At 45.3% G+C, this 18,712-nt stretch overlaps 1 protein-coding gene across 1 annotated transcript in view; it reads left to right on the top strand.

The window, feature by feature from the left end:
- Positions 1-18,712, top strand: part of F13A1 (coagulation factor XIII A chain) — a 105,962-nt gene that overhangs the window by 21,421 nt on the left and 65,829 nt on the right. Inside the window, exon 4 of the mRNA XM_006025211.2 lies at positions 16,760-17,011. Coding sequence (XP_006025273.1) covers positions 16,760-17,011 — 252 coding nt within the window. The remainder of the gene's footprint in view (positions 1-16,759; positions 17,012-18,712) is intronic.

Here is an 18,712-nt window from a genome sequence, read left to right as displayed (position 1 = left end):
AGGCGCCCCCCGCGAACCCCCGTTGGTGGGGGGGGGGGGCTGGGGGCAATGGTGCCTGTGCTAGAAGAGAGGGGTACTGGAGGGGAAAGGGGAAGGGAGGGAGTCTTTTATGCTTTGTGGACTCTAAGTCCCCAGCAGCTGCTGCCGTGGCGCAGGGTGTCTGCTTGGTGGGTGAGGGGAGATCAGGGAAGAGATGGGCTGCAGCCATCCCTGCAGTGCTGGTGGCATCTCTCTCATACCCATTTTGAATGCCCAGATCTGTCCCTAGTTCCTGGGTTAACCCTCTCACAACTGCTGCTGAATTAAGGCTTTTACTGTCAGGTTCCACATACAATTAAGCAGCAGCTGTGAGAGGGTTAACTGTGTTGCTGTTGCAGCAGTGCAAGGGGAGTGAGGCTGAGGAGCGGACTTTGTCCCACTCCCTGAGTTGGGACCCTTCAGCTACTGAGTGAGTCCGTACCACAGCAGGTAGCACTCTGCCTGCTCTGTCACCCTTGTTTTCCTGTGCTCAGCACAACCACACTAAGTGCCTTATCAGAACTGGTATTTCTCATCATAATTTCTTTGTAAAGCAGCTATATGATTAGACTGGCTAAGATGGCCTTCAATTTCAACTTCTTAATAGCAGTTTCCTGTGCTACAGCGTGTCCTTATTCTAATGATGTATTTCTATGTACCATCATAAATCTGAAGGCTATTTTTACCTTTCCTAAATAGCTTCCTAAATCCATATGTGTGTGTATATATATCCCTAAATATTATCATACGCCTTTAATGAATTGGTGTGCTTCAGAAATGGTCATAAATCCCAAGCATTAGGGCTAGGATCACACCCCTACTCTGCACACTTCTCTCATCATAGACTTTTCTACTTAAAGTGTCGTTCAGAGGAATAATTATAGTCTCATGAAATCAGCTAAAAGTAAAGCAGTTTATGTCCAGTTCCTGTAGGCCTTGTCTGGTCCAGGCCAGGGTCCCAGTGAAGTTAGTAATTTTTTTTGCTTAAGTAAGGGTCTGATCCAAAGTGAATGGGCATCCTTCTACTAACTCCAAACAGTTTCGGGTTAGGGCACCAGTCCCTACTTTGTTTAATGGGAAACTTTTAGTAGCTCAGAGTTTTTTGTTTTTTTGTTTTGTTTTGTTTTGTTTTGTTTTTATCCTGACATTTTGTTAGGCAGCAAATCTGCCTCTTTAAGGCTTCTTCTACACGCCACAGGGGTTTAATTCGGTTTAGTTCTCCCTAAATTGAAACGGTGGGTTTTTAAAAACGCTGTTTCAATTTAGGTAGAATTAAGTTGAACTAAAGCCCTATGGCATGTACACAAGGGTGGGGGCCCAATCCTTACCTGCCTCTTTGGCAGCACATGGGAGTCGGGGCAAGGTGCTGGTGCTGGTGGGCCAAGCGGTCCCTGAGCTGCACAGGGGCCCCCAGGCAGCATCTGCCTGCTGGCACCTGGCCTGGGTGGTCCTGCCAGGCACCACAGCCATGGAGGGAAGCACTCCCCTGCCCCCACCACAGTTGCAGAGGGAAGCACCAGGCTTCCACACAGGTCAGGCAGGCAGGCTTGCCACTTTTTTTCTTCAGTGGAGCCTGCCTGCCTGGGCTGCCACCAGGTCCCATAGCCCCTGAGTTGTGTGGGGCCCATCAAGCCCCGAGCACATTGACTTCCAGTGCCCCGTGCACTGTTGCACTTTGTTAGGTAGCAAACTAAAACACCACGGAAGTGTTTTATCTTGCTACGTACCAAAGTCATTTAAAGTGGAATATGCCACTGAGCATGCAAACAGCAATGCCATTAAAGCAGTGCAAAAGGGCTTTTAAGCCACTTTAAAGGCCAATTTTGTGGTGTGTACAAAGGCCTTCATTGTCTAAATGAAAATTAATGTTACCAGTGTGTCCCAGGGGAGCTGGGGTGGCAGGAGGACCCCAGGCCAAAAGAGAGCCCCACTTACCTCTCACAGAGCCCAGAGAGCCGGAGGAGAGGCGCGCGGCAAAACCACCGGTGAGGGTGATTAGCCGCGCGTATATCCAAATGGGGCCAAGCAGCGTGGGCGGGAGACACTGCCTGGGAAAGATGAAAAGCGGCCCCGACGAGGCGGCGGGGCGGCTGACGAGTGGAGGCTTGAGGGGAGAGCCCTCACACGGAGGGGATCAGCCGCTGTGCCTGGCAGGCTGGGAGGCCGGGGGCGGAGCCAGGAGAGGCTCCGACGAAGTCGGCAGCAATGCTGACAGCAGAGCCGGCAGGGAAGCCAGCTGTAACACCGGTAGCAGAGCCGGCAGGGAAGCTGGCTGTAACGCCGGCAGCGGAGCCGGCTGGAAAGCCGACAGCGATGCTAGCCGCAGAGGCGGCAGTAAAGGTGGGAGCAACACCGACGGGGGATCCAGCAGGTGCACCTGCAATGGAGCCAGCGGTAACACCCACGGAGGAACCGGAGGCAGGAGTCGAGAGAGCAGCGTCGGGGCAAGTCGGCACTGAGACCTAGGAGCGAGCCTGCACAGGAGCCTTGGAGAAGAGGTAACAAAGGGGCGTGTCCAATGGGGCCTCGTCGGGCCACACCGGAGGGCGGCCGAAGACCGAAGTGGGGTCAGACAGTGGACCTTTGTGGCCCATAGCGGCCTTAGGAGGAGGCAGGGACTCAACACCCCAGTGGGGTGAGCCGCCCGCACTGTGGAACCCGAGCCCAGGGCAATCCACACGGCCCAGAGGCCAGAGGCACCCTTTTGGGCCTCCTGGCCCAGTAGTTTAGGGGCCTTAGTTATCTTGGTGGTGGGATAGGCACGTCACGTCACAGGGTGATTAGTATAGGGCGATAGGGAGTCTTGTTGGAGGGACCAGGTTGGAAGACCTCGTCAACCATACACCTGGCCCGAAGACTCAGGCACGCAGCTGGCAAGCCGTGGGCAGAGGTTGGGGGAAGAGCTGAGGACACCAAAGGGGCCCAAAGATTGGCAGCCCAAGGTGGCAAGTGGCCGGGGTGTGGGGTGGTCGGAGCCCCGTGAGTACCCGCTGAGAGGTGTGACGACCCTGGAGGCTGCCCCAAGGGGGAACCTCTCCACTGAGGCAACATCCCAAGTCGTGGCAGGCAAGTTAAGGGGACCCCCCTGACATCAGCAGGGGTAGCCTGTGGGGTCCACCCGTGAGCCCAGGACAGACACGATCCATAGTCTGGGTTATGGCCACGCGGGAGCGCTTAATTGAACGGAGGCAGGCACACAGTGCTCTGTGTGTGTGTGTGTGTGTGTTGTGTTGTTTTTTAATGCCCTTTGGCTTGGAAGAAAAAAAATGAATTTGAGAGAGGTGGTCTGATTTCCTGACGGCATTTCTTGTAAGGCCCATTGCTTCTGTCATTGTTACACTTTGCAAAAGCAGATTGCCTTGGTCAGTATGGCACAGCGTGTTGTCTGTCAATTTAATCACGTCATGATTTTATTAAATATTTTACTGCTTAAAAATTCAGCAGCTGAGGCAAATGTACAGGGACTCAGGATGGACTGAACAAAGAGTTCATGTGCTGCCCCATCTTGTTTCCATTTTCTAAGGATGTTCCCTCTCTAAAGAATGGGAACAATTCATAAACACTGAAACACATTTCCTTAAAATTGATTAAGAACATAAAAGCAACTGCATGCCAGCTGTTCACTAAGAACAACAAAACTGTCAGGGAAAACTGTTTTTTCCCTGCTGGCATTTTGAGACTGGCAGAGGGAAGGAAGCTTTCTGAGATCTCTGAATTCAGTATCTTACACAGAAGGGCTTTGTTCTCTGGTTACATTGGCTCATCTCTAGTGACTTTTACAGCTCATCTGTTAATTTTCAGTGGGTTTACAAGCTAAGTTAGTGATTTAATTGGGAGTTTGCTAGTGATATTCATCCCCAGGGATGCATCCCCAGGGATGCTGTTGGATGTCAAAGGCCCCTAGCTAGAGACCTGAATAAGCATGTATTTCTCTGTGTGTGTGTGTGTGTGTGTGTGTGTGTGTGTGTGTGTGTGTGTGTGTGTGTGTTGATGGCTTCTAGGTCTGCATATAGGAAATACTGCTTGACAGTAGGAAGAAACTAGCTGTGACATTTAAGCAGCAGCTTAGAGACAGGTAATTTCAAGAATTTGTTTTCTCCCTCTTATTTACTCTGATTGTTTGGGGTTTATGATGATCTCAATTTTTTGACAGCTGAGTGTTTGTTAAAGTTTATTCATGGCCATTAACAAGTCATGGTCCCGGTACATGCAGCCACCATCCTTAGGCTGTTTGTTATAATAAGGCTTACCTCTGTTACACGGCTACCTTATTCTGGGTTCCAGCTCCAACTTATTTATCATCCTGTCACAATTATTATACTTCCAGGACTAGCTTGAAAACAGATTTTTTTATACTGTGTATGAAGGGTCTCTCTAAGTAAAATAAATGAATTGAACAGGAAAATGATTAACCTTGCTGTGTCTAATGTCTCCCAAAGGAAAATGAGTTCTTAGACTCCTTTAAAAGAAAAAAAATCTTTTAATGGGTTTGCCTAAAAGGGATATGGCCAAATAGCTTAGCTACCCCCTACAGCTCCCATTTTGATATATCTTAAAATATTGTCACAAGGATAGAAATGTTCTCTGGATCTAGAGAGAGTTTAAAAAGGAAATGTCCATTATTCTGCCAAAACCCCCCCTCCCCCAACAGTCACTGATTCATATAACGCCTATCCCAAAACACTGGGTCTCCCTCTGCTGGCCATGCAGCAGCACTTAACAGAGCTATTTCAGAGCAGTATTTGCTGAAAAACATACTGACATGCATGTGAGCATGTGTATGCGCAAGTGTGAGGGGTGAATTAAAGTAAAATGGCATGTGTTACTTAAAAAGAAAGAAAGAAGCCCCAATAATCTTGCTTTAGGAAGGGCTAGCCAGTATTTAAACTGGAAAAGAATGACCAGAGTAGACATTTGACAGCCTTCTTCCAAGCAGTTAATAAATAGAAGAGGATCACTCTTGATTGTTAGCTGAACCTCATTCTGCCATACCGTTCTCTCTCAGTCACTGGAAATTCCTTCCTTGTGCTGCAGCTGTATCAAGAATTAAACACAGCATGCTCCTGTCACTTGACAGGACCACCACCTGACATTTTAGGGAGCTGAGATGTATTGTAAAAATAGCTCACTTCTACCTGGAATCCAGGAGTGGGTGGTTACTGTTCTTTGTTTTAATTTAATTTGTTTATTCTTGTGCTTCTAAATAAATACAACCATCACTAGTACGGTGGTGGATCTTTCCATTTTTCTGTTAATCCAGAATCATTGGAGAGATACCTGTAAAGACTACAGCATCATAGTTTTGGAGTACTCTAATGCACATTCTAGTGGTAATTAAGATATTACACCCCAAAGGGGGAGAGACCTAAACTGACAGTTAAGGGGGAACAGGCAATGCCAACCCCATAGAAGCCAATGACAGCCATGCTTTAAAATGGATTAGACCCAAAATAAATCAAGCTAGAATTGATATCAGTAGTAATGAAGATGTGGTGGCATGGACATAAGTTTCAGCTGAATGAATATATGCTTCAGTCCTTGCTGAAGCTAGTGTTACTATGGAACAAAGTATCACAATGAAGCCAGTGGCCATACCTAGCTTCTGCTCTGGGAGCTAACTTTAGTTGAAACCAGTGCAAGCACATTTTCACTACTACTATTATCCTTGCTAGCTAACTATGCTGTCTTCAGACCTGCATTTTGCTGAGCCAACATACCTTTGTGTCTGTTTACTTCCCAATACCTAAGCAGTGTTAGGGTGTATGTGCACAATATGCTCTGGGTAAAATGTTATGCTTCCCCTGTGCTAGAGTGGGGGAAGAATGTAACAAGCTCATCTTCATTCATTCACCCATGATGGGGACGGGCTCCTAGTGCTGGTTGCTGGCCTTGCTAGGTGGATCTGGGGGACACCTGGCAGAGCACAGTGTGAGCAGGGTCACAGCCCCATCAACTGCATCGTGCAAACCTCTTGTGTAAGTGTGGTGAATGCTGCCCTTTTTCTAACTTGGTTTGATCTTGCATGAGTCACACCCAACTAGAGTCCTGTACATAAAAATACTTAACAGTAATAGTCCCTTTTTGGGTGCAATCACAGAAATGAGGCACTTTCCACCTGCTGAAGGATTGTTCAGGGATATGACTGTGTTGTATGAATAGTATTTCTCCATGGGGACTCTTCCAAACATTGTTTTATGAGGGGACAGGATTGCTCAAGTGCTAGGCTCTCTAGCCAGTTACTCCTCGTCATGTTTAGAAATGTTTAAATTTTAAACCAGTTTAAAGTTATTGCCATGTGTGAAAAGTGTTGATGGCGTCATACCAGGCCCTAAGCAGGCAGCCATTCATGTTAAAGAGAGCATATGCTGCTGGTATATCTGTTTGTTAGACAACAGGATGGACAAGGAGAGAAGGTATTCACTGCAGTATCATGTTATGTGTTCTGAAAGCCCAGCTCAAGGCATCTAAAATCAGCCATCCAAAATGGTTGGATACTTTTAAACTGTCTTTGGGCCTCAGTTCCCCATCTGTCAAATGGGAGGAAAGAATCCTTCATCGCTCAGGGGTATGATAAAAATAAATATTTTAATGTTTATGAAATGCTCAGGAATTGTTGTGGTATACGTCCTAGAAAAGCCTACAAGAAGATGTGTATCCTCAGAGCACAGTTGTAATAATTGCATTAAATAAACCATGAGGCACACGCTGAATAAGGTAAAGATCATGTGGAGAAAATAGCCTGTGATCATGTGATGGAAGACTGGATCATAGGGTGCCTATAGATGTGCATGGGGATGGGTGGGGGGGGAGGCACATTTTAATTAGAGTAGTTCCTGAAGAGCTGCTCTAATTAAAATACCTCGCTGTCATGTGTATTAAGTGCCCTTCATTTCAAAATGGTTCATTTACCGAGTTTTAGTTAAAGCGCCCCTGCAGCCATTTTGAAGTGTGGAATACTTCATACACGTGACGGTGATGCATGCTGGAGCATCTAATTAGAACGCTCCAGCAGACTCCATTAGAATGCATTGAACCACTTCTATAGGCAGGGGCGGTCCAACCATTAGGCGACCTAGGCGGTTGCCTAGGACACCAAAATTTGGGGGGGCACCAAAATTATATGCAGAACAAAATGATAGGAACATCATTCTAAATAACAACCCTGGCCAGCTACAACTCCACCTTGGTCTAAGACCTTTGTTTTGGTAAGGGGAGAAAGACCTCTGAAAAGATCTCGGAGGGAAGATCACTGGAATCATGACTCCTACCTCTTCCCCTATATTGGAAGTGGTGGGGGCATTGAAGTACACGGTTCACCTAGGGTGCCAATTACCCTTGGACCAGCCCTGTCTACAGGCACCTATAATGCCTCTACACACCAAGAGGCTGAATTAAGTTTGTACTAGTGACTTGTATTCATCACTTGAGTGCAACCATAATTCGTTTCAAATGATAATAAACCCCAGCTTTCTGCTGCATATGGGCACACTAACAGTTTGCCAGATCCAGGACTTCCGCACCATCCCTCATCTGGCAGCATGTTTTTCTTGTCTCTTCCTTGACTAATCTTGATCTCCTCCTACATAGTCGCAGACCTTCCATTTCACCCAATGAGTCCCGCTCAGGGGTACTCATTTCTGGGTCTTCCTTTTATATGCTTAAATAATTTATGATAGCTGCATAAGCCCAAGCAAACTATCCCTTTCACACCTTTGAATGCATCTTGTTTCTCTACGTACAAATTACAGTTGATATTTTGAATGTTAAAATATTGTAGTAAGATAAAAGAACTGCAAGGTGATACATACTTACAAATGGACACATACATGCTTGTTTATCATTCATTATGGTGATATAGGTACAGAGATACCTAGATATATATGTCACAGCGGTATTTCAGGAGAACCTCTGCAGACATATATTAATATTTTCCCTCTGAAAGGAGGGAAATTAGAAGCCTCTCTAAACTAGAGGCAGTGAGGTAGGGCTTATCTATACCATGTCAAAATGTGTCCCAGGAGGATCAGACTAAAAGCCCAACCTAGCCTGCTGATGTGGTCCAGAGCTGGAAGTTGACTTGTGAGGCTATCCTGGGCTCCCCCCCAGCGCCTGCTCTTCAACCTTCTGTCTCCAGTGAGTCTGAGGTTGAACTCTGGAGCTGACTCCTGAATAGTCTTACAGGCAAACTTCTAATCCTGGGGCATGTGTTTGGACTCAAGTCAACAGGGTGCGCTCAGTCCCATTCTCCCCAAGATCAGCTGCTAATGCAGATAGACCAGCACAAAGAGCATGATCAGAGGTCAGGAAAACAGACCCTACGACAACAGGCTGAGAGCTTTGGGGCTCTTTAGCCTGGAAAAGTGCAGGCTCGGGGGTGATCTGATGGCCACCTATAAGTTTATCAGGGGTGACCACCAGTATCTGGGGGAACATTTGTTCACCAGAGTGCCCCAAGGGATGACGAGGTCAAACGGTTATAAACTACTGCAAGACTGTTTCAGGCTGGACATAAGGATGAATTTCTTTACTGTCCGAGCCCCCAAGGTCTGGACTAGCCTGCCATAGAGGTGGTTCAAGCACCTACATTGAACACCTTCAAAAGTAAATTGGATGCTTATCTTGCTGGGATCCTATGACCCCAGCTGACTTCCTGCCCTTTGGGTGGGGGGCTGGACTCGATGATCTTCCGAGATCTCTTCCAGCCCTAATGTCTATGAAATCTATGAAGAGTAACTAAGGACCTTGCAGGCTAGTGAAGGCACTGTCACTGAGTTCTCTGTTGATCCATTTGAGGCACTGATTTATGTTTTAACATGAGGCTTTTGCTTTATCTGACATCAAAAATCAAAAGATCAAAGCAGACCCAATAACACCTTTTAGATTTGCACAATCTCTTTTTCCCTTTCCCTTCTCATTCACACTTGGTCCCATCATGTGTAGGAAGGGGAACTCCAGTACAAAAGTGTTTGCATAAATTTTCCTGTTCCTTATGAGGCTACTGAATTGTGTTGCCCTTTTTCTGGAGGCATTTCTGTTCTCTAAACTTCTTGTCATTGTGTTGCAGCATAGACATCAAAGACATGGTTTATAACCAAATGGGACTGCAGTTAATTTATTAACTTATGGATATTATCTGAAGCCACTAAACATAGTTGTAGACTAAAATATGTGGTGCCGGGGGGAACATAAAGTTTGGGAGTTAATCCTAGATATGAAAGGATGACCACTTAAATGACCACTTAAAAATACCAGAGTAGTGCAACTTATTAGTCATTTTTCCTAATGATTTAATAATTCCATATACTGCCAGGTATGGGATCAGTGTATTGGGTATAAAGGAACACCTAATATGAAGGTTCTCATCGAGAAAATTGGCTTGGATTTTATTCCAGTCTTTGGTGACTGAAAGTTGTCACCCTTTGGCCATAGGGTGGCCTATGTGAATTGAATTTTCTGTTTGTCCTGCTCCCAATGGATATGTGTCCACATTAAATAACCCATCACCAGAAACGGCCCTAGTTAGTAGTGTCAGCAGAGATATCAAGGAACTAATGGAGACTGAAGTATACTTACTGGTAAGAACCATTTCCTTTGCAGTGAAATTACTGTAGAGAAGCAAAATGAATCACAAAGACTGGGGACCAGACTGTGCAAGAGACTGTTAGTGAATTTCACTTTTAGGTCATAGGTCTGAATTTGGCCAACTTCCATTAGTGACAATGAGGCATTGCTATCTGATGGCAGGCTCCTTACTTGTAGGAATAGCTCTTTCCTGATGGAAAGATGTCCACAACAAAACCTTCTAGAACAAAGGTAATACATCTTAGAACAGTGTGAGGAAGCTTGGTCTGCTACACCTGTTCTATAAATTAAACTCAAGGTTCTTAAAGTTATTTAGGCAAACAAGATTTTCAAAATCACCTAGCCCCTTTAGTAGATCCCACTAGGCATCTACATGTATTGTTAGGCACCTAAATTCCTTAAAAAATCTGGATTTTAATATTTTAGACCATCCATCAGGCACCTTTAGCAGCACAAAATGTAGACTACTTGAATTGAATAAGCCTACTTTACTCTTTGAAATGAGGTGGTATTAAAGGTTCTTGAGATGCCCCTTCTTGTCAGTAAGTATCCAATTTATTTATGAGGAGTATTCCAGTAACACGCAGCTGTAAGGCCATGGCTTTGAACTGTAGTAAATTATGTTAGCCCTCTTGAAACCACTCAGTAAATTCAGTTTCACAGGGAAAACCAGTTTAACCATAACAAAAACCAATGTAAAGAAAAATCCAATTTAAGTTTACATATAAGGGAGGCAGCTAAGGTTCAAGAAAGTTCTCAAGTTCTGCATTATAGTTGTAACAGGAGCTGGTGAACACTGATCCACTTGTAAATGGTGGGTATATTTTGTAACATGGATCAGGTGAGGTGGATGATGCTACTGTGTGGGCGTGTCTGCATGAGATGCTTAATGCACCAAAGACAATCTACTGTGCATTGGCACAGTGGACAAAACCTGTGCTAATGCACAGTAGATTTAATCTAATGTGTATTAATGTAACTAAAATACTGTTCATCTGATCTAATGTGCAGTAACACCGATTATAGGGCATTTGGTACCTGTCATTACAGGTATTAAGCTTAATGCACTGTAATTGTGGCGCATTAATGAATGTGTTGATCCGCCCTGTGTCACGTTAATCTTTATCTTGATTATGCAGCCTGGTAATCTCTCCATTACTCATTTATTTCCCCCTCTTCAAAACAGACACATTTGGAGATATTCCTGCCACAAGGGGGTTGGGAAGCTTAATTCACTATTTTTTATATTGTACTTTGAGACTTTTTTTACTAGAAGGGATCATCTATGTGCAAAATATTAAAGCTGTTTCAAACATTAATGGCTTGATTTAGCAGGTTGCTGTGTACTCTGGTCCAGATCCAGCAAAGCATAGAAGCATGTTCTTTAAGTTTTCTTTGTTGTTACTCATGTACTTAAGATAAGGACATGAATATAGAGATGGAATGCCTAGTCCTTTATAAAATCAAGTCCTTAGTAATCAGCAAGGCCCACCGCCAAATTAATTATTACAAGTAAGGCAGCTTTAATTGAGACTCTCCATGCTTTTATCAGATTTTTGGTAGCTTGTTCTTGTTGGTATCTCTTACTAGCAAAAGCCATTTCCTTCTTTTTGAGCCTTAATGGGAATCGTATTAATAATGGATCCACTTCAGCAAATCACTTAAGTACATGATTAATTTTAAATATACGAGTACCCTTGCTAGCTTCAGTGGAATTCCATGGATTTAAAGTTGAACAACTGGCTAAGGATTTGCTAGATCAAGACCTATTCCTTTTTTTTCTGCTTTTCCTCAAAAGATAGCAGTTTTTCTATATTCATTCAAATGCCAAAAATAAATAAATAAATAAAAATACAGCCATTATCACATAAACAATAATGATATTTTTACCAGTAATATGGCACACTTTGCAGCAACAAACCAGATGATTTGTTTGGATTTTGACAGGCGTTCTGGTTACACAGCCAGTAAGCTATTAATCTTTCAGAACTCCATATACTCTTTTCTTGAAAAATGAACCAAGATGAGGTTTTTTTTCTTTTCTTTTTGTTTTTAAATAAGTGTCCCTAAGCATTTGGATTGAAATGCATTGTGTTTATTCATTAGTCATCTTCTTAGTCAGGTCAGTCTTTAAAATAGTAATTCACAAGACCTTCCCTTGTGTTCTGGTTGTGTGGGTTTTGAAAAATCCACATAGGCTAGGGACAGACATTCAAAAATCTGAGCCTGAATTGATTCAATCTTTGCAGGTTAGTCTAACCTGGCTAGGCTGAATCAGTTTGTAACTGTACAGACATCCCAGAAATGCAGGTGCATGCCTGCAGTGGCTCAAGCTAGAAGCTGGGGGGCATTAAAGCAGCTCTCCATTCCCTTCTACAGTGCTGAGCTGAGGGGTCATGGCCAGGTCAGCAGGATGCTCTGATTAGGGAGGGGTTGCCCCCACCTTTTTGACCAGCCCAGTAGGGAATTGATAAATACTGTGTTATCACCCTATTAAGAAAACCACAGAGGGACATTACCAGCTACCTGTTGACTGTGCCTTTGTTCTGTGTGCCACAGCACAGACCATAGCCAGCATGTGGTCTGCTAGCTAATGCTGAGAGGTGTCTGTGCAAGGCAGAGGGAATGGGGCAATCCCTGCTCAGCAGGGATTGGGAAAGGGAGGGGAGGAGGGAGAGCAGGGTGAAGCCAGGCAGACACCAGCAGTCTCTGCTGAGCTCCAGCCAGGAAGCAGAGGGGAGGGAATAGCTCTGCTGTAGAGCAGAGAGCCCTGCCCAGACCAGAGAGAATGCTAGGATGCTGGGGGAGTCTGCTTTAACTTAAACCGGCAAGGGGTCTGGGACAGACATTGCATAAACTGGTTTGACCCAAATCAGTTAAGTCTGATGCTACATTCAACCAGGTTTATCTCAAACCAGTTTCAGCCATTGTCAGTCTGGTTTATGTGCACCGAACAGCTGTTCTGTTACAGGTTTAAATCAGTTTCTGATCACTTAAACCAGTTCATTTGTAATGTAGATTATGGCTAGGGACAGACATTTAGAAAAGACAAAATGAGAGGAAACATCAGGTGATAGAAACCTCTATACCTGTCTTCATAAGAAGATTAGACTCTCTCCCTGAGTCTTGCAGAGCAATTTTCAGCTTTTGCATAACCTAATCCAGAGGTTGGCAGTCTTTCATGAGTAGCAGGCTTCTGCTATTGCTCCCCTTTGCAGCGCCTTCTTCCACAGTGACCAAGCTGCCTAGTGTTGATTCTGCTACATGCCTCTGTCACCTTCATGTTTTCTACCTATTCCTATGCCCAGTAGTGAGGCGGGGTGAATTTGGCGGTGACAGTAAGCAGTACCTGCTGTAGAGGACGAAAGGGGGCTGTAGAGGGAATCATTGGTACAGTGGAGGGAGGAGAAAGGGGAATGTGCAGGACAAATATGCATGCCTCCAATCCTCCACGTCAGTGCAGGCTCCAATCTCTTCATGGGCTGGATGCAGCCTGTGGGCTGTAGGCGCCAACCCCTGAGCTGATCTGTTCTGACTTCCTGTTTTTCCCTGAAGTAGTTAGGGCCTTGTTATACATTATGCTAAAAACTGCACAAATGTTAATTAGTTTAGTGTTGTTTGGTCTAGTGGAACAGTTGCACCTTAAGGCAAAAATCCTTCTCTGACTGCCCTTCACCTGCACAGCTGTGACTTGCCATTAGAGACTTGGTGAGAAGGGGCAGGAGTGGCTCATTGTTGGCAATTGCAGTGAGACCAGAAAGCACTGGGGAGCTGCTGCAGCTTGATAAGACCAAGCTGCTTCCCTGGGGCTGTCTGGTCTCATCAAGCTGTGGTAGCTCTGCACTGAGGACAGGGCTGCCTGGGCTTAAGCTTCCACAGACTCAGTCTGTGTGGAGCTCCTGTCTCAGTTCCAGTGAGACCAGAGAGCCCAAGGGAAGTCGCAGCCCTGGAGCTCACTCGCTCTGCTCAGCTGAACTCTTGAGAAAGCTCCTCGCTATCTCTGGCAGCCATACTGCTGCTGGCTGGGCTCCCTGCTGGCCAGCAACACACCACCTGAGCTCCAAGGGGCCTGATCCGTTTTTTCTTCTGGAGTTCATTTCCCCCCCGCCCTTTTCTGTGCTGCTGCTGACAAGAGCAGTGAGTTGGTCCTGGTGGTGCTGGGAGGCATCGCAGCCACTGGGGACACCTGGGGCTGCAGCACTTGCTCTGCCCTGTAACTCTGGGGGGAGAGGTGCTGTGCTGAGCCCCACTGGCCCAGTGAACCCACTCGCCCTGACTCGGGAGGCATTGCTGCATTCTGGGATGGCAGAAGCAAAGACTGGGCATTGCTTTGAAGAGGCATGATGGCTGCAACAGAAGCCATCATGGTCTTGATAAACAGGGAAGGTAGCAACCAACCAAGGAAAGAGACTCTGAGTCCAAGAATCAAAACCATTATTGAAAGTATGCCCTTCAGTTACAGACGTGACTGTAGGTATTTAATATATCATATCTATGAGCTGACTTTCAGCGGTGGTGCATCTGCCACTGAAATTAATGCTTAGCTATGAATGCCTAAAACCAAGCCATGGATGGCAAAACTCCACTGAGTGGAATAGCTTTAATTCTTGCTAAACCTATGCTGAACCAATGTACGGACCCTTTGGCTGGCACCTCTCCAGCTCAACCGTATCAATGCCAGAGATCCTAAGCCTTCTGGTTTTAAATATAGCAACAAGATCTTTATCTTTGAGGTGTGTATGTGAGTGCTTGAGTTACTGTCTGACAGCTCAATTTATATATGTGATTGCAAATCGGCTCCAAACCATCTTCCAAGTTTCTAGAGTCAGTCAGAACTGCCTGGCTCTTTTATTTGTATTTCTGTTTGCATTTCAAACATAGGGAAACCGTGCTCTTTTCAAATGAATTGAAGGAAACTGTTACCTGTGTTCTGGAGGGTTATGTTTACACTAATCAACTTCCTCTTGGGTTTGTTTTAGATCAGCTGGTGTTCTAATGCCAGCTCCTCATAGCAGCTGAGCATCTAAACTAGCACCTGTTAGGATCAAACCCCATTGACCATTTTATTTACTGATTCAGTCAATAGCACAGAGTTTAGCCTCCATTTGCTTATTCAGCTTCCATGGTCAATTTAAGAAATACTTTAATACACAGTGGGCACATCTACATGATACATTTACTGCAGAGCTGCTTGATAAACTGCACAGTGAAGTCTCCATGTCTACACATGCAACCCTATTAGGCAGCAGGAAACTAACTCTGCCGCAGGTTAAGACTTGTAAATACAGGTATTATTTTGCAGCAGTATTATTTAGTGCACAGCAACACACGTATAGATGCTGCTGGGGCTGTCTGGGGCTTGAGTATGTGTGCTGCCTGCTGGTTAGCCTCTGACACTGAAGCACCCTCATGCACCAGCTCCTCTGCAGCACATTAAGCCAGGTTGGAGCAGCCCCAGATTAGCAGGCTGACCCCCCAGGTCTCCTGCCAGCTGGGGCTTTTCTAACCTGGCTCAGCATGCTGCAGTCCTGGGCATATGTGAAGATGTGGTGCCAGGGAGCAATAAACACCAGCACAACATGCACCAGAGTTTATTGCTTTGCATTAGTTTCATGTGTAGATGAACTCATAGAATTCAGTTTCCCTAAGCCTAGGCCTGTAATGCTTAATAAAATATTCAGCCACAAGCTTCATTGTGGATCTAAATCTGAAACAGTGAGGGGACAATTATGTGCTGCATTCAAATAATCAGTGGGAGGACGGTGGCAAAGACAGTTTACAAGGACCTTACTCTGCTTTGACATGGGGAAAGTTCTCCCTTTGGTCACTTGGGGATCTTTAAGATTCTGGATCCTGCATTGGAGTGTAGGTTCTGTAAGGGTTGACAATTGATTTGTAAGTCTGATATACCCCAAAGTACCTACTGGTATTAATAACTCTCCCCATAGAAAAGAGGTAAGGATAGCATTTGAAAAGTAGTCCATATAAATGTATGTGTGCCTATTCAGACATAACTGGTTTGCTATGTTGTGTTGAGAGTTTGGGGTGTTCTGTTTCTTTATACAATTATCACAACTGGAAACAAAGCACCTACTGGCGAGGCAAGAAGGGTCAAACCCTGCACTAGTTTAAAGGACAGTACTGTGTTCAGCTCTCAGATCCCAATTGTTAATAGACACAAGACCCTTATATCTGTTACCTCTTTAGTCTTATCCTTCTACACTTCTCTTCTTTTGATGGACTTTTTGAAGTGCACTTGCACTTTATTTTTCTGTGTTTGCTATTGATTTTACTTCTTCTTTCAGATCCTTTTTTTTAAATGTTCTATGTATCTTCCTTCCAATGCATGCCCCAATAAACTGGTAATATGGAAGGTCATATGGGTTACTGCATCCCTGGCCTGCAGGGCAAACTGGGCTATATGGCCCTGAACAATCCTTCAAATGAAGCATAGTAGACCCACACATTAGAAACATAGATTGGCCCATGATGCAAACTTCAGATCTAACTCTGTGTACAATTTTTCCAAAGTTAATAGATGTTCCCATCTCACACTTGAGATGATCTCTGCACAGTGCTGTAAAATCATATACATACCCCACACCTTCAACTTCAAAGTGCATAAATAGTAATATTAGAGTAAAAAAATAAAGCAGTCTGCTTGTTTTATTTGTCCATGGCTAAATGCTTGATGAGATCTGACTTCTGATTTATTGGGTAAGAGGTAAATTGGAGTCCAAAAGAAACTTTGTGCAGTGGCTTGGAATAGTGTTGCTTTAGGAATAGGCCATCCTGCAACTGTTCAGATGGTTGGACTGGATTACCCTGATTCTATGGCTAATTTAAAGCTAGCCTGGTTGAGTCTAACCAAGGGGCAGAATGGACACAGCTTAGGAAACTGATGCTTATGTGCACTACAGTATGGCCTAAGGCCCTGCTTGGCAAGGCCATAGAATATACACATGATCATATACACATGATCTGAGCCCATCAAACCAAGAAGTGATCATTATGCTTACAATATAAATTGGAGATGAGACAATGTGTGTATGCAGCCAACTGAAGAGGACAAGGAAACTATGAGACTGTTAAATAGAGGCATTTGCTAAGCTGCTGGTTGTATTCACAGAAGGATCCTCTTCTGTTTCCATTCCTGCAGGTCGATATCCACAGGTGAACAAAGGCACTTACATTCAGATCCCTTTGGTTGAAGAACTAAAAAGCGGGGCCTGGGGAGCCACGGTTATGCAGAAGGAGGGCAACTCTGTTAACCTGTCCATCATGTCTGCACCAGACTGCATTGTTGGGAAATTTCGCCTGTATGTTGCTGTCTGGACCCCCTCTGGCATCCTCAGAACCAAGAGAAACTCAGCAACTGATACCTACATCCTGTTCAATCCCTGGTGCCAAGGTGAGAGCTGTGTAGAAATCACATACATGAGTTCTGCACAAAGTTTCAGCAGTTTACCCAGGCTTTTGGTGAGGCAAGGGCCCGATAAAGCTTAGGGTGACTGTGGCTGTTGTCTGGACATGATTTCAATGTGGTTGGTTACTTTCCAAGGAAGCAGTGGCTTTTTATATGATTATATGTTCACTTCAGGCAAGAGAGTTGGAAAGTAAGTGAGTATTCACTTTATCTTGCCCTTGACTCCCCTCCACAGGCACAGCACGCTCTTTCAGCACCCAGGTGGGAGAGGAGGGGGAATTATGATGGCCATGGGAGAGATGAGTCTTACCTGCCCAGGCTCTACTCACCTGAGTGGTAGCTGCTGCTGCTGGCATAGCAACATGGCCTTGGGTTGCTGCCACTGAGAAGCAGGCATTGGCATGGGTTCCCAGGGTGGGAAGGAAGGGTGCTTCTAGTGCCCCATTCATTACCCCCCATTCCTGGGGGCAGCACTGTGCCTCTAATCCAAACCCTCCCACCCCAGCACTGCTGGGCAGGGGGCTATGCCTGCCTGGCTCCTAAGACCAAGCTGTGCCTGCCATAGCGAAGACTGCTATGGGGAGGGGACCATTCTGGTGCCTTCTTAGTTGGCACCCTGGGCTGGTGCCCTGATTGCCCCCGTTTAGTTATGTTACTGCTCTCCTCGTTCCCAAGTAGTTACTGAGTTTTCCCACTAACTTTAGTGGGCTGTTCTTCAGGCCCTGTTTGTATGTGTGAAACTGATAGTTCAATAAACCCCTGTTCATTTCCAGGAAACTGGCCTTTGGCAAGGAGATCAAACCATTCACATAGTGCATAGCAAACTAGTGGAACCTACTGCCACAAGATATTGTAGAAGCCAACAATTTAACCAGGTTTAAAAACGGATTAGACAAATTCATTCCAGATTGGTCTACCAGTGGCTATTAAACACACTGGTAGGGTTGCAACCCCCAAAGTAGGACTCCCTAGGCCTTTCAATGCTGGAAGATGTAAGGGAAAAGGGGCAGAGGACAAATCAGTTTGGACAGGCCCTGCATAAATACTTTTTCCATCCAGTCTGTGCCACAGTGTACTGTGTTAGATGTATCTGTTCTCTGACCCCCTATGGTATCCCTTATGTTTAGGGACCAACCTAATTCGCTGGGGTTGCCCCCTGATTTTGCAGGTAGAACGTGAGCCCAGGTACCCATTTCATGGGCAGAGTGTGGCAGGCCCCCCATGCTGCTGATTGGCCACAGAGGCTTCCTGTTATGTGGCCCCACTCCTTGTGTCTGGCTGTGAGGACTGTCTGTCATGCAGCCCTGCCCCTTGCCACTGATTAGAGATGGGCGGGGCCACATGACAGGCAGCCCTCACACCCAGTCATCAGTGAGGGGCAGAGACAGCAGCTATCTTGCTGGCTGTCCCTTCTCCCCCTTCCCTGCCTGGCAAGCTGTCGTAGCACTCAATAAGTTTTTGGGGTTTTTTTAATTATTATTCTGTGGATTTTGCAGGCAAAGCTGGATTTTGTAAAATCCACAAAATCGCATATATGGTAAATTCCTACTTATGTTCTTATGCCTTCCCAACTAATACGTGGAATAAAGGACTACATTTGTAGAACCTCCTGTTCCACGTTCACATGTAAAAATCAGCACCTTGTTCACATGTGCCAAATGCCTTCATAGTCTGTAATGAACAAGT

The sequence above is a fragment of the Alligator sinensis genome, unplaced genomic scaffold (assembly GCF_000455745.1).
Source record: "Alligator sinensis unplaced genomic scaffold, ASM45574v1 scaffold220_1, whole genome shotgun sequence".
NCBI lineage: Eukaryota > Metazoa > Chordata > Crocodylia > Alligatoridae > Alligator > Alligator sinensis.
Note: the sequence above shows the minus strand (reverse complement) of the source record. Positions and strands in the feature narration are given on the sequence as shown.